The sequence below is a fragment of the Xenopus laevis genome, chromosome 4L (assembly GCF_017654675.1).
Source record: "Xenopus laevis strain J_2021 chromosome 4L, Xenopus_laevis_v10.1, whole genome shotgun sequence".
In the NCBI taxonomy this organism is placed as follows: domain Eukaryota; kingdom Metazoa; phylum Chordata; class Amphibia; order Anura; family Pipidae; genus Xenopus; species Xenopus laevis.
In genome coordinates, this window is record NC_054377.1 from 53,013,502 (window position 1) to 53,027,350 (window position 13,849).

At 40.4% G+C, this 13,849-nt stretch overlaps 2 protein-coding genes across 11 annotated transcripts in view; both read left to right on the plus strand.

The window, feature by feature from the left end:
• The first annotated feature begins 6,527 nt into the window (after positions 1-6,527).
• The window catches only part of LOC121402808 (palmitoyltransferase ZDHHC20-A-like), a 157,647-nt gene continuing 150,325 nt past the window's right edge, over positions 6,528-13,849 (plus strand). The window contains exon 1 of the mRNA XM_041589490.1: positions 6,528-7,142. The gene's annotated coding sequence lies outside the window, so the exon portion shown is untranslated. The remainder of the gene's footprint in view (positions 7,143-13,849) is intronic.
• Positions 12,335-13,849, plus strand: part of LOC121402812 (zinc finger protein 567-like) — an 88,778-nt gene continuing 87,263 nt past the window's right edge. For 9 of the 10 annotated variants that reach the window (XM_041589528.1, XM_041589529.1, XM_041589530.1 and 6 more), the window contains exons 1-4: positions 12,335-12,553; positions 12,981-13,041; positions 13,236-13,353; positions 13,459-13,529. In XM_041589528.1, the coding sequence (XP_041445462.1) occupies positions 12,402-12,553; positions 12,981-13,041; positions 13,236-13,353; positions 13,459-13,529 (402 nt within the window). In that variant the 5' untranslated portion in view covers positions 12,335-12,401. Of the gene's footprint in view, positions 12,554-12,980; positions 13,050-13,235; positions 13,354-13,458; positions 13,530-13,849 lie in introns of all 10 variants that reach the window. The other variant, XM_041589532.1, reaches the window with a different exon arrangement.

Sequence of the window (13,849 nt, forward strand, 5' to 3'; positions counted from 1 at the left end):
GCCCTAGCAACCATGCACTGATTTAAAAATGAGACTGGGATATGAACATGAGAGGCCTTAATAGAAAGATGGGGAATAAAAAGTAGCAATAACAATACATTTGTAGGTTGTAGCCTAAAAAGCATTGGTTTTTAGATGGGGTCCGTGAGCCTCCTTTGAAAGCTGAGTTAGAAGAAAAAGGCAAATAGCGCAAAAACGATAAAATACAAAAAATGAAGACCAATTGCAAGATTACTAGGATTTTGACATTCTATAACATACTATGTCACAGCAAAGGTGAACCATCCCTTTAACTCCTTATTTACTCGTTCATTTTGGGATTCCATTAGAAACCAATAAAAACCCACTAATATTAGTGATATCTATCGACACTTGTAAAGTTCAGTAGTGCATTTCACTGCTTGGCAATGCAAGTGTTAACTGATTCAGTCTGTTCTGTGTTGTGTCTGTCGGGAGTGCTCTTCGGCACTTAAAAAAATAAGCAGTAGTGTAACTATAGTGAGCCAGGCTCCTGCACTAAAATCAAGATTTCCAGGGTCCTCACACCACAGCACCCCACCTCCCTCCAGTAAGTGGCAGGAGGCAGCATCCAGGGGAGCAGGAACCAGACAGCAGAACCTGCAGCCACCCAAACTTCTCCCCTTAGTTGTGCAGTCTGCTGAATGGTAGCGATGCCACTGTGATCAAGGAGATGTTTTTTAAAATGAAAATACTGCGTGTGCTTTCTGTTTATCTAAACAGGAACAGCTCTGTCTATGGCAGACATTCTGTGCCAGTTAAAGGAGTTGTTCATCTTCCAACACTTTTTTCAGTTTAGTTGGTTTCAGATAGTTCACCAGAAATAAAGACTTTTTCCAATTATTTACTATTTTCTATGTGTGACCGCTTTACTAATATTTAAGTGGAAGTTTCATTTTTTACTTTCTAAAGCAGCTTTGGGGGGGGAGGGGTCGCCGACCCTGTAAACTGTTCTAAATTGATACATTTGGTTGATAGATTTGTTATCTTTGGCCCTGCTGAGCAGCTGTAAGAATTGATACAATAGTTGCTAATACTCTAGGGTTGCTGCTGAAAATGTATTGTTGTAAAATTGTAGCAGTTTAGAGTCTGCTCCTGAATTACTGAACTGCCAGACTGAAACACCAGAGACAGGAACATTCAACTTTGAATTTAGATTTTGCAAAAAACAGTGAAAAATGGAAAGTAATTGAAAAAAGTCTTTATTTCTGAGGAACAATCTGAAATCAGTTGAAAAAAAAGTGTTTGGAAGGTGAACAACCACTTTGTCTTATTATTTACAGCAGCAATATATGTGTCCTGGCTGTCATCTGGGGTCTGGCTAGGGCCCTAACACATGGCAGCTGGGGTTTTCTCACTCCCATGCAGACAGAGCAATATCAGGGTCCCTATGGTGCTTGCAAAGGGCCCCACTGTGCTTGTCACTGCAGCGCCAATCATTTCGATATATGGAACCCTTATAGTTTTTTATGCTGGCCCTGCCAGATCATACTGTATTTAGAAGTTGTTCTTGACACAGCAAGTTGATTTTCCTCTTGTGAAGATGCAGTGCCCTGATCTACATAAAACATAATAAGCCATTGGCTCTCTCTAGTAATCAATACAGTGTTTTAATTGTTTATAGTCAACTACAAGAGGTCCTCTGCACTCAACCCATTATCAATATATTTAAGACAGAGACATTTTGTGCATACTGCTACTAAAAAATGCCTTACCCTTTAAACAACACAGGGATTGTTTGTCCATATATTGCAATATATTTAAGCTGGCCAACTACGTCAAAGTCATCCCATATCTGGCCAGTCCTACGCTTAATTTTCATCTGATTCATTAAGAATTCAATTGCTTAATTATACATTTTACAAAGGGACTAAGTTTTACCTGCAACTTACTAGCTGCTTTCAAAGTAAAACTCCCAAACTTGGCTGCCCTTTTATTAGACACCAGTGGGATCACCTGACTATAGCTGGGAGGGGTGGGAGCTACAACATGGAGCTGGTCACTGCTCCTGTATAACTATAACAAACAAGGGAAAGTTGTGCTCACCACTATTTTTTAAAATCATTAGGCGGGGGTGCAATGAGGGTGTGACCACAAAATACATATAGTCAACTACAAGAGGTCCTCTGCACTCAACCCATTATCAATATATTTAAGACAGAGACATTTTGTGCATACTGCTACTAAAAAATGCCTTACCCTTTAAACAACACAGGGATTGTTTGTCCATATATTGCAATATATTTAAGCTGGCCAACTACGTCAAAGTCATCCCATATCTGGCCAGTCCTACGCTTAATTTTCATCTGATTCATTAAGAATTCAATTGCTTAATTATACATTTTACAAAGGGACTAAGTTTTACCTGCAACTTACTAGCTGCTTTCAAAGTAAAACTCCCAAACTTGGCTGCCCTTTTATTAGACACCAGTGGGATCACCTGACTATAGCTGGGAGGGGTGGGAGCTACAACATGGAGCTGGTCACTGCTCCTGTATAACTATAACAAACAAGGGAAAGTTGTGCTCACCACTATTTTTTAAAATCATTAGGCGGGGGTGCAATGAGGGTGTGACCACAAAATACATATAGTCAACTACAAGAGGTCCTCTGCACTCAACCCATTATCAATATATTTAAGACAGAGACATTTTGTGCATACTGCTACTAAAAAATGCCTTACCCTTTAAACAACACAGGGATTGTTTGTCCATATATTGCAATATATTTAAGCTGGCCAACTACGTCAAAGTCATCCCATATCTGGCCAGTCCTACGCTTAATTTTCATCTGATTCATTAAGAATTCAATTGCTTAATTATACATTTTACAAAGGGACTAAGTTTTACCTGCAACTTACTAGCTGCTTTCAAAGTAAAACTCCCAAACTTGGCTGCCCTTTTATTAGACACCAGTGGGATCACCTGACTATAGCTGGGACGTAGTTGGCCAGCTTAAATATATTGCAATATATGGACAAACAATCCCTGTGTTGTTTAAAGGGTAAGGCATTTTTCAGTAGCAGTATGCACAAAATGTCTCTGTCTTAAATATATTGATAATGGGTTGAGTGCAGAGGACCTCTTGTAGTTGACTATATGTATTTTGTGGTCACACCCTCATTGCACCCCCGCCTAATGATTTTAAAAAATAGTGGTGAGCACAACTTTCCCTTGTTTGTTATAGTTATACAGGAGCAGTGACCAGCTCCATGTTGTAGCTCCCACCCCTCCCAGCTATAGTCAGGTGATCCCACTGGTGTCTAATAAAAGGGCAGCCAAGTTTGGGAGTTTTACTTTGAAAGCAGCTAGTAAGTTGCAGGTAAAACTTAGTCCCTTTGTAAAATGTATAATTAAGCAATTGAATTCTTAATGAATCAGATGAAAATTAAGCGTAGGACTGGCCAGATATGGGATGACTTTGACGTAGTTGGCCAGCTTAAATATATTGCAATATATGGACAAACAATCCCTGTGTTGTTTAAAGGGTAAGTCATTTTTTAGTAGCAGTATGCACAAAATGTCTCTGTCTTAAATATATTGATAATGGGTTGAGTGCAGAGGACCTCTTGTAGTTGACTATATGTATTTTGTGGTCACACCCTCATTGCACCCCCGCCTAATGATTTTAAAAAATAGTGGTGAGCACAACTTTCCCTTGTTTGTTATAGTTATACAGGAGCAGTGACCAGCTCCATGTTGTAGCTCCCACCCCTCCCAGCTATAGTCAGGTGATCCCACTGGTGTCTAATAAAAGGGCAGCCAAGTTTGGGAGTTTTACTTTGAAAGCAGCTAGTAAGTTGCAGGTAAAACTTAGTCCCTTTGTAAAATGTATAATTAAGCAATTGAATTCTTAATGAATCAGATGAAAATTAAGCGTAGGACTGGCCAGATATGGGATGACTTTGACGTAGTTGGCCAGCTTAAATATATTGCAATATATGGACAAACAATCCCTGTGTTGTTTAAAGGGTAAGGCATTTTTTAGTAGCAGTATGCACAAAATGTCTCTGTCTTAAATATATTGATAATGGGTTGAGTGCAGAGGACCTCTTGTAGTTGACTATATGTATTTTGTGGTCACACCCTCATTGCACCCCCGCCTAATGATTTTAAAAAATAGTGGTGAGCACAACTTTCCCTTGTTTGTTTTAATTGTTTATGCCACATTTAATACTAAAGCTGGTTGGAGTTATCACATGGTGTCCTTCAGTCTGTGGAATCAGGTATGTTTGTGTAAATAAAATAAATTTATATTTCTGTCTAGAAGTTCAGATAATGTTTGTGTACCTTTTTTTACATACAACCAACCACTGTTGGACTGGCCCACCGGGATACCAGCAAAACTCCCAGTGGGCCCAGGTGTCAGTGGGTCTCTTGCTTCTAAACATGTGGTTATTGGCCTATTTCATGGTCATTCCCTATTCCTTTATGGGAACAAAGAGGCTTCAAATTGAAGAATAAAGTATAGTATGTAGAGAAAAGAGACTAGGAGAATAAAGAAGTTGAGAGAGGAGAGAAGGAATAATAGTTTTTAAAGTGGGCCCTAAGCCTAAAGTTTTCTGGTGGGCCCCTGGCATCCCAGTCCAACAATGAACCCAATTGAATTAAAGCATGTAAAAAAAAAGGGGGGGTATATTTTCTCTTTAAGTCCCATTTCTACATAACGTAGGAGCAACCCCAGTACAATCAAACCCTATGTTCATGTGATAACTAAACATACATCATTTTCAATTACAAACAATTACAAACAGTAAATTGCATAATTTACAAGTGATCTACTTACAATACTAAGGTATCATTGCATAATAAATACTTCCATAAATACTTCTCACTTTATAGCAACAGTGGGTTTAGGCAGAAGTCAGACAAACTTTGAGAAACTAACCGTCAGTAATATTTTGTAAGCAAAGAGGAGAACAAAGTTTAAGCCTTGTCCTGCCAGCAATCTGGCCAAATTAGCCGGCCTTTGGGAAACCTACGTTGCTAGGCAATCCTTCTTCCCCATAGTGTAACATAACCCAGAATCATAGTTACTACGTCCATACCTCCCAACATTTTGGAAATCAAAAGAGGGAGAATAAGGTGTGCCGCGTGTAGAGCGGCAACATTTTTGTGACCACGCCCATTTTTGTGGCCACACCCCCTAATTACTATAGTATGATAGTCAGAATGGAACCTTGAGTAACTATCACTACTTGTTCTGACAGATCGTCGGACCTTACCTATGTGAAAATCGCACAGTGTGAACCTATCACCTCCCTTATGTGAACAATTCACGACTCACAAAGTCTGCGCTCCGTAAGATGACGATGGCGACGATGAGCGGCATGACTCGATTACGAGCTACATCGATTCGACCACTGGGTTGAGAAATACCAATGCCTCCCCATGCCAGCTGAACTTATGTACTATGGATCGCAGCGGCCTAACGCCAGAGCACGTAGACACAATGTAAGGGAAACCAATATAAAGAAGAAATACCGAGATACAAGGAAAGCAATAACCTCTCAAACATCCAAGTCTTTTGCATTATTATATAGCTTTGCAAATTGCTCCTTTTATGACATCATTTTCTGTTGGCATCACTAATGTGTGGGGGTAGAAAATGTTTGGACCCACACGGACCTAACCCAGCATAACCCAATACAGGTCATCTTGTTGTGATGACTTATATACGTGTGCCTGCCCTTCTCTGATGGCACTGGAAGAGGCAGGTAAGTATATGCCATAGTAAATAACAATGGATCTTGTTATCATGTAAAAATTTGGTGTTGAGACATGGTGGGGATGGTCAGGAAGGGTCTAGGCTGGTGGCGAATAGTGTTGGACTGGGGTGTCCACTGGTGCTGCCACCTTGAGGGTCCTGAACCCCAGCCATGGAAGCCACGGACATTGGCACAAATCCCCCTGCCCAATGTACATCTCCAAGTCGCACCACTAACTTTCTTGCCACTGCCTGTGGCCTCCACAATCAGATCTCCCTGCAGGCCAAGTAGCAGTGCTGGTTTAACTGGGCCCACCAGATGGTGACGAATAAGACCCATCATCCACCTGCGACCTGCTGCAGACACTTAGTCAGCCTGATGTGCCCAAAATAATTAAATGGAGTCTGTACCTATTAAATGGCACATGTTTGTAATCACACCTTCAATAAAACTGGCAACACCCACATTGGCAACAGGTACAGACTCCATTTTCTTCTTTCGGGCACAAGAGTTGTACTGGCGGACGAAGAGACAAGGAGGTACCTGCAAAAAAACCCACACCCACTCAGCCGGAACCTGCCTGATCTGTAGGTTTTGGGCCAAGCCATGCATCACATAATACGCATATGGATTCTTAGTTTTGTTATTGCTGCTAGTGCTGGCAGGTCTTCAGGAAAGGGAATGCTGTGGGCTGTAGTCTGACCTGGGCACCAAAGCAGAGCTCTGAAGATATACTGTGAGAGCATTCAGCAGTGAGTATACTGGTTTAGAAAGATTAGGGATAATAACCATGTTCCCAACTGAAGGCACCAGAACAGCATTTTATTGGGTAAATGACATTTTTGATTTTACATGTATTTCCCCTAGATCTCTAATGTTCCCTGAAGGTTTTGGACTAAGTATAACCAGGTTGTGGGTTATGCCATGAAAATTCTAAATAACAGCTTTACAGGACTGACTGTTGCTTTTATTATTGGGGTTGTTACAATTATTTCTTGGGACCTTCCTGACAGTTTACACATTGATTTTGATGGGGAGCAGCTCATAGGCGCTACCACTTCTGCTGCAGCAGTTCCAAACTAAGCCTCGTTTGTTAATGTTCCAACAAGGTATGTGATACATAAATCCATTCATTTCCCGAGCTTTCCTTCCTTAGCTAAAGTCGCCGCTTTGTGTCATGTCCAGCAGGTGGCGCTGTGACTTCACCAGTGTGTGCGCTTCCTAATTCCTCCCGGGTAGGTGTGTTCTGTAATCAGACCGGGTGGATTGTGTACTGAGAAAAGACAGTTCCGGGAGATTTCTGATACATGTGTAGTTTACGCGGATGGCTTCCACACATGGGGATGTAGCTCTGAGGCCTCTCCAGAGAGCCATGAAGCTGGTGAACCGAGCAATTCAACTGGACACCGGAAACTGGGTGAGATGGGAAAGCGAAAGTGGATAGTTCCAGAGAGGGGAAGAATAGTTCCGGGGGAGGGGAGGAATAGTCCCCTGAAGCATAATGACAGGAGCCATAAAAGTGTCAACTTGGATGTCTGTAGTGTCAGTGACCGCAGTGGATCCCTGTTGTCTCCTGTATGTCTCTGTAGAAATGGAATATTTGGTACATCCAGCCCTTATGTAGTCACGCTCCTGTTTATTGTGCTCCTGACTTGTGGATGAGGTGCTAGAATGTGCCTGGCCCTGTGCTATTCCATGCAGAGTGTTTGCTATTATTTTAATACATTGCATGGGTCACCAATTGCTTCTCTGCTGCTGCTGCTGCTGGAAATTGGTAGGATTGCCACTTGTCATCTAATGCCATGTTAGCCATGCCAGTGCACTTCCACACCTTATGTCATGTAACCATTTAGTAAAAGAAAACCCACGACTGGATCAATATCATCCTAATGTCACAATATCTATGTGAAATTATTCACCGCCACAGATTTCAGGTGAATCGTAGCCTCACTTTAACTTGCCTTCATGCTGAGCGTTACCTGTCACTACTCCAGGCCTCACAATTGGGAACCCTAATAACAAGCGTTTAATTGATATTTCTCTGTCCAGTAAAAATAATACCTGATGTTCTTATGGATCTGGATTGTGAGTTCTGTTAGCCCACTCCTCTGATGGGTGAAGCTGTTTTTCTGTGATAGGTGTACTTGTACTTTTTCCAGAAATCATGGCAATTCTTCCTATGGATTTCCATAGGGTGATTTGTCTTAATATACACTATGCCAACCATTGGATAGCAAGTTGGTCACAGATATGTTATTGGATCATTTCTTTTCATTAATTACATGTCCAAATATAATAGTTGTTGTTTTATTTGTTTAACTAGGGTTTCTTCATCTACTTTTAGGACTTGTTTAAAAATCAGATGATGTTTTAGGTCACATTCATGTAAAAATATAGAATATATTAAAGGGTTCACAACTGAAGCACAACTGTAGCTGAGATTAAATGAAGCCTAACAAACTGGCCTAGCCAACCAGTTATAAATGTATGTATATGTATTTTGGTTAAATACTAAAATTAGAAAATCACCTCAATGGTGGCAGTGGTCTCAATTTTATATTTTGCACATCTGGACATTCAAGAGACACTGGTTTACACGAAAGCCAAATAAAAATAGTGGCTTGACAGTGATGGGTGGGTTGAGCTAATGTTAACTTTTTCAAATTGGTTCAGGAGTCAGGAGCCAGTGAAGAGTCACAGATATCTTCTCTCGAGTGAAGGAAGATGCTTCCCTAAAAGCAGCGAACAGAAGCCCCTGATATTTGAATGACAGAGTAGTTATGGCTAAGAAACTAGGCAGCTTTCTGTCATCCAACAGCTGCTGGGCTGATCCATCTTGTCTATGCGGCAAAATCAGCGGTCATTACCTGGTATGTCTCACTATTTGCAAGTCTTACATTTTATGTTGCATGGTCTGCTGGGCCAGGTACAAGAAGGTAGCATTCTAACAAAAATTGCCAGAAGGGAAGGTGTATAAGTCAGACTTAAAAAGAAAGATAGAAGCAAAAATCATAATAAAATTAAAGTCTGCCTTTTGGGGGGGGGGGGGGATTTAGGTCCCCTATAAGTCAGGCCATGTGTGGTCACCTGTAGCCTGCCCAAACTAAAAAGTTACCCTCCGCCCATGCTGCTGCTGTATTCAAACAGATTCTCATAATTCTCATAATGAGGCAAATGCTTCCACTTTCCTTCAGACCAAATAGTTCTGAGCAACAACTGTAGTTTATTATCCACCAGCACCACACACTTCTGCACACTGCTCCAGCACTCGTTCACTGTCACACACTCCTATAGTGTCCAGTCGCACATACTTTCTCTCTCCTCTCTCTTTAGCTCTCTTGTACTCGCTCTTCTCTATCTACTCTCTCTTCTATTTTCTATACAGTGCCTCATCACACACTCACTCTCTCTTTCCTCTCTTCTCTTGTCTCTCCTATACAGTGCCCCATCACTCAGACTCACACATATACTGGGGAAGTGTCAAAATAAGATGCCACGTGCCATCTTGATATAAGTTCTGGGGTATTTATACATGGAATTGCCATCTTGATATGACATGTATAAGTACCCCAGAACTTAAATCAAGATGGCACGTGGCATAACCATAAAACTATGCTCATAGTCTGTACAGAGAGAACCCATATGGCAGTATAGGTATTCCCCTGTACTAAGCACAATTCAGCAGGGACAGCCCCCTACATTTGCTCATAGTCTGTACAGAGAGATCCCATAAAACTATGGCAGCATAGGTATTCCTTGTACTAAGCACAATTCAGCAGGAACAGCCCCTATGTTTGCTCATAGTCTGTACAGAGAGATCCCATGAAACTGCATAGGTATTCCCCTGTACTAAGCACAATTCAGCAGAAACAGTCCCTTAGTTTGCTTATAGTCTGTACAGAGAGATCCCATAAAACTATGGCAGCATAGGTATTCCCTGTACTAAGCACAATTCAGCAGAACAATCCCCTCAGTCTGAAAAAGTGCATTGCTTTTCCTTGATTTTATATCCTGTTTTACACCAACATTTGCTTATTATTAATTTTATGGTGTTCTCCAGTTCTCTGTTAATGTTGTTAGTGAACTTTAAAGGTCTAAGATATTTGCCATGGTTCTGTCTGTAAACATTTCATTCCAATTAGTCTGTTCCTAAATTCATGCACCAATTCACCTATTGCTCTAGGTTGTGCATGTAATGTAACTGGCAGAGAGGCCTTGCACATGCCCCCCATAGTGTAACATTAAAGGGATGGTTCACCTTCAGGTTAACCTTTAGTATGTTATAGAAATAAATTCTAACCAACTTTTCAATTGGTCTTCATTTTTTTCTTTTAATATATTAGTTCTCTCCTTCTGAGTCTTTCCAGCTTTCAAATGGGGGTCACTGACCCCATCTAAACAACAATGACTTGTAAGGCTATACATTTATTATTATTGGTACTTGTTTTTTTTGTTTTTTTTATTCAGGCTCTCTGCAATTCATATTCTAATATTTCATTCAAATCAATTCATAGTTGCTAGGGTAATTTGGTCCCTAACAACCATACTGCTGACATTGCAAACTGGACAGCTGCTGAATAAAAAGCTAAATGATGCAAACCGCAAATAAAAAACATTAAAAAAACCAATTGCAAAGTTTCTAAGAAAATCCCTCTGTGTACCATATTAAAGTTAATGTAAAGGTGAACAACCCCTTTAATGCTGCACTGATTAAATTAACCCTTGTCCTTAACACAGTATAAAATGCATTTCAGACTCCTTTGCTTATATCCTTTGAGTACAGGTATGGGACCTGCTATCCAGAATGCTCAGGACCTGGGGTTTCCAGATAACGGATTTCCGTAATTTGGATCTTCATACCTTAAGTCTACTAGAAAATCATATAAACATTAAATAAACCCAATAGGCTGGTTTTGCTTACAATAAGGATTAATTATATCTTAGTTGGGATCAAGTACAAGCTACTGTTTTATTATTACACAGAAAACAAAAATCATTTTTAAAAAGTTGAATTATTTGATTATAATGGAGTCTGCGGGAGACTGTGTACCAATCCAATGCACAGGAGGGTCGGTGTCGCGTAGGGGGGCCCAGTTGTAAATTTATATACCAGGGCCCTTAGTGGTCTAGTTACGCCACTGATCTGATCATATTCACTTCAACTGAACTTACTGATCACTGAGAGGGTATCTAAACATAATGATCTCCAGTGTAGTGTAGGACATTCAATATATTGGCACATACTCCTGCAATAGTCCCATGTGTTCTTTTAAGGGGGTTGTTTAAATGAACATTTAGTATGACGTAGAGACAATGTAGCTGCAAGAGGATGTCATAATATGTACATCGTAGGAACTGCCATGCTGCACTACCCATAAATGTGATCAGTTTAGGGAAGGAAAGCCTGATAAATCTGTTGAACTGCATAAAACATGATTTTTTTTATCTGACAGCTGGCAGTGGCCTACTGAGTTTAGATTCCCAAAAGATGCTGAAACTGGCAGAGCAGTGTCTTAAAAGGGCTCACACCACAGCAGAAAAGTTGGGTGAATATGATTATCTTCAGTGAGACTTTTATTTGCATTTTATATTTTATTATTCAATTAAATAACTTAGAAAGTTTAAAAATTGGAAACCTTGCCATGCATTGCAACATATTGTATAGGAAATGGCATATACATGGCTCATTGTATTGTCAAGTGGTGATTCTTGCCTGAAATTATGTATGGGTTACTCTTGATTGGATGATGGGAATGAAGGGGTGTAATGGGTGTGTTTAAAATGTTCACTGTGATTCTGTGTTTGTTACACTTGAGAAAGGGCAATTACAGGCCGAAACATGTCAGTGTACAGCAGCTTAAATAAAAATTAATCACAAGCAGTTAATCTGCGTTCGAGTGCTCTCCTCTTTCCCATTGAAAGTCTAATAGTTTTGGATGTTCGGTACATCTACTTAAGAGGATTGATGCATTCATCTACCAAGAGTTAATTGGCTGAGCGTGGATTCCCACTTCCTCTATGTATGGGTTGGGTAAGATCCCTTGCAAACAGTCATATTGTATTTTGTGGCCTGTTAAATTTGTTGAAGTGCGTCTTATCCTTTATAAAACTGGGTTTATCCGTGCCAAAATTAAACTGCATATGGATACTCTTGCTCTTATCAATTTAAAAAAAAGAGCAACCAGTCTGTCTACAGGGCTTTTTATTGTCACAAAACTAAGTAAACCCAGAGCTAGCGTAGCACATTACCCACAATTACAAGACAGGGGCCCAGGGAAGTGCATTGTAAGTAGCACCATTATACTTAAATATATTTTGTATTAGCCTTAAGAGTGCTTCCACCACCCCACCCCACCCTAGATTTTTTTACCCACAATTACACCCAGAGTTGTGATTACTTTTGCTTGCATCCACAGATTTAATCACCTCGACTCTTGAATGTCTACATAGCCTGGTGAGTTGGACCCACAGAAATGGAGGAGGCTGCTCCTTCCCACCTATACTGAAGAGGGTGAAGAGGTCTTCAGATGAACACTGAAGGAACTCTACTATTGCCTTCAATGACCTCTTTTTTAAAAAAGAGTGGAGTGACCTCTCAGACGGGTGAGGGCATGCCCACACGTCTGACTGTTCTTGTCAGAATACACCATGACAGTCAAGCGACTCACTGAGCTGCATGTGGAATCATAGTAAGGGCAGAGCTTTTTTCGCTGAGGAGTTTGCCAAGTGTTGCTTTCTTTCATACAGAGATTTTCAGAGCCAGGACGAAGAAGAAACCAGACAGCAGCCTTCCTCAGAGGACTCCTTTGAACCATGCATAGACAAGAGGTAATTTTAGTGGTTTCCACTTGCTTGTGTTCTGTCGTAATTCATGTAAATAAAGAGGCATTAGTTCATTTTTCTGGTAGAATACCTGCATAAGCTCCATACCAGACAATAAAATAGCTCTGTATCTGACCTTATTTGCCAACCATCAACTTAATGAGCATATGAAATATCAATGCATCGCTAGAATTACTTTTATTTATCAAACCTGAGAGAGAGAAAAATTGTGTGAGTTGGGGGAGTATTTTATTGATATAAAGACTATATACGCTTTTTGTTACTGTGTGAAGAAAATTAAGAGTGAAAGGTGAGGGCTGTATAGCTCTGTTTGATAAATCTGGAACTGTCTTTGGATTCTCTACTCCAGGCAGGGACACTTGAATATTTGTGCTTGATATGTTAACAAGGTTTTTCTTTCATCCAATTGCAGGGAGGAACTGCCTACAAGTGTCCTTACCAAAGCTGCACAGCTGTATACAGAGGTTCTGACGGTATGAAGGTAAAAGGGGGAAACCATTTGTCATACCAATGGAAAATGTTACGTCTGTTAGCCTGTGTGTCAAATGTACTTGCAAATGACCATTTCACTGAAACAACAGAAACTTTCCTTCAAATACCTCCCAGCTTAAGCACCAAATGAAATGATTACAAACTCTTGTTTTATTCCCCCAATTCTACCCCACAGAAACACATTAAGGAACATCATGAGGAGGTGCGGGAGCGACCATGTCCACACCCTGGCTGCAACAAAGTATTTATGATAGACCAGTACCTACAGAGGCATGTCAAGCTCATTCACACAGGTAAGCAGAAAAAGTGTCTCTGGTGAAATCCAAGCAGGATACCATTGATTCCTCCAGTGCTGCAGCAATGTTGGAACATGAGAATACATTCACTTTTATTTACAGAGGAGAGAAACCACATTTGTGACCAGTGTAGACAAGCTTTCAAGCAACAGAAGCACCTCTCTGTGCACCAGGTGAGACACTCTGGTGCAAAACCTTTACAGCAAGTACAGTCACTCCTATCCCACTACTTAGAGAAAACACACAGGAACTAAACCTAAATCCAGGTACTCAATGAAAAGAAAATGTAATTCTACATAACTCAGATTCAGCTTAAAGAGTCATTTTGCATTTTCAGTTGTTTACAGTTCTGCATTTTAATGTGAAGAGAACATGTAATTGTTTTAACTGTACAGGGACTGGTGGTAGAACTGTGCAATTTGTTGTTAGGACAACAAAAAGAAAAGTTACAGTTGCAAGAGATCACACATAGCTGTTACTCACGTTACCTTAC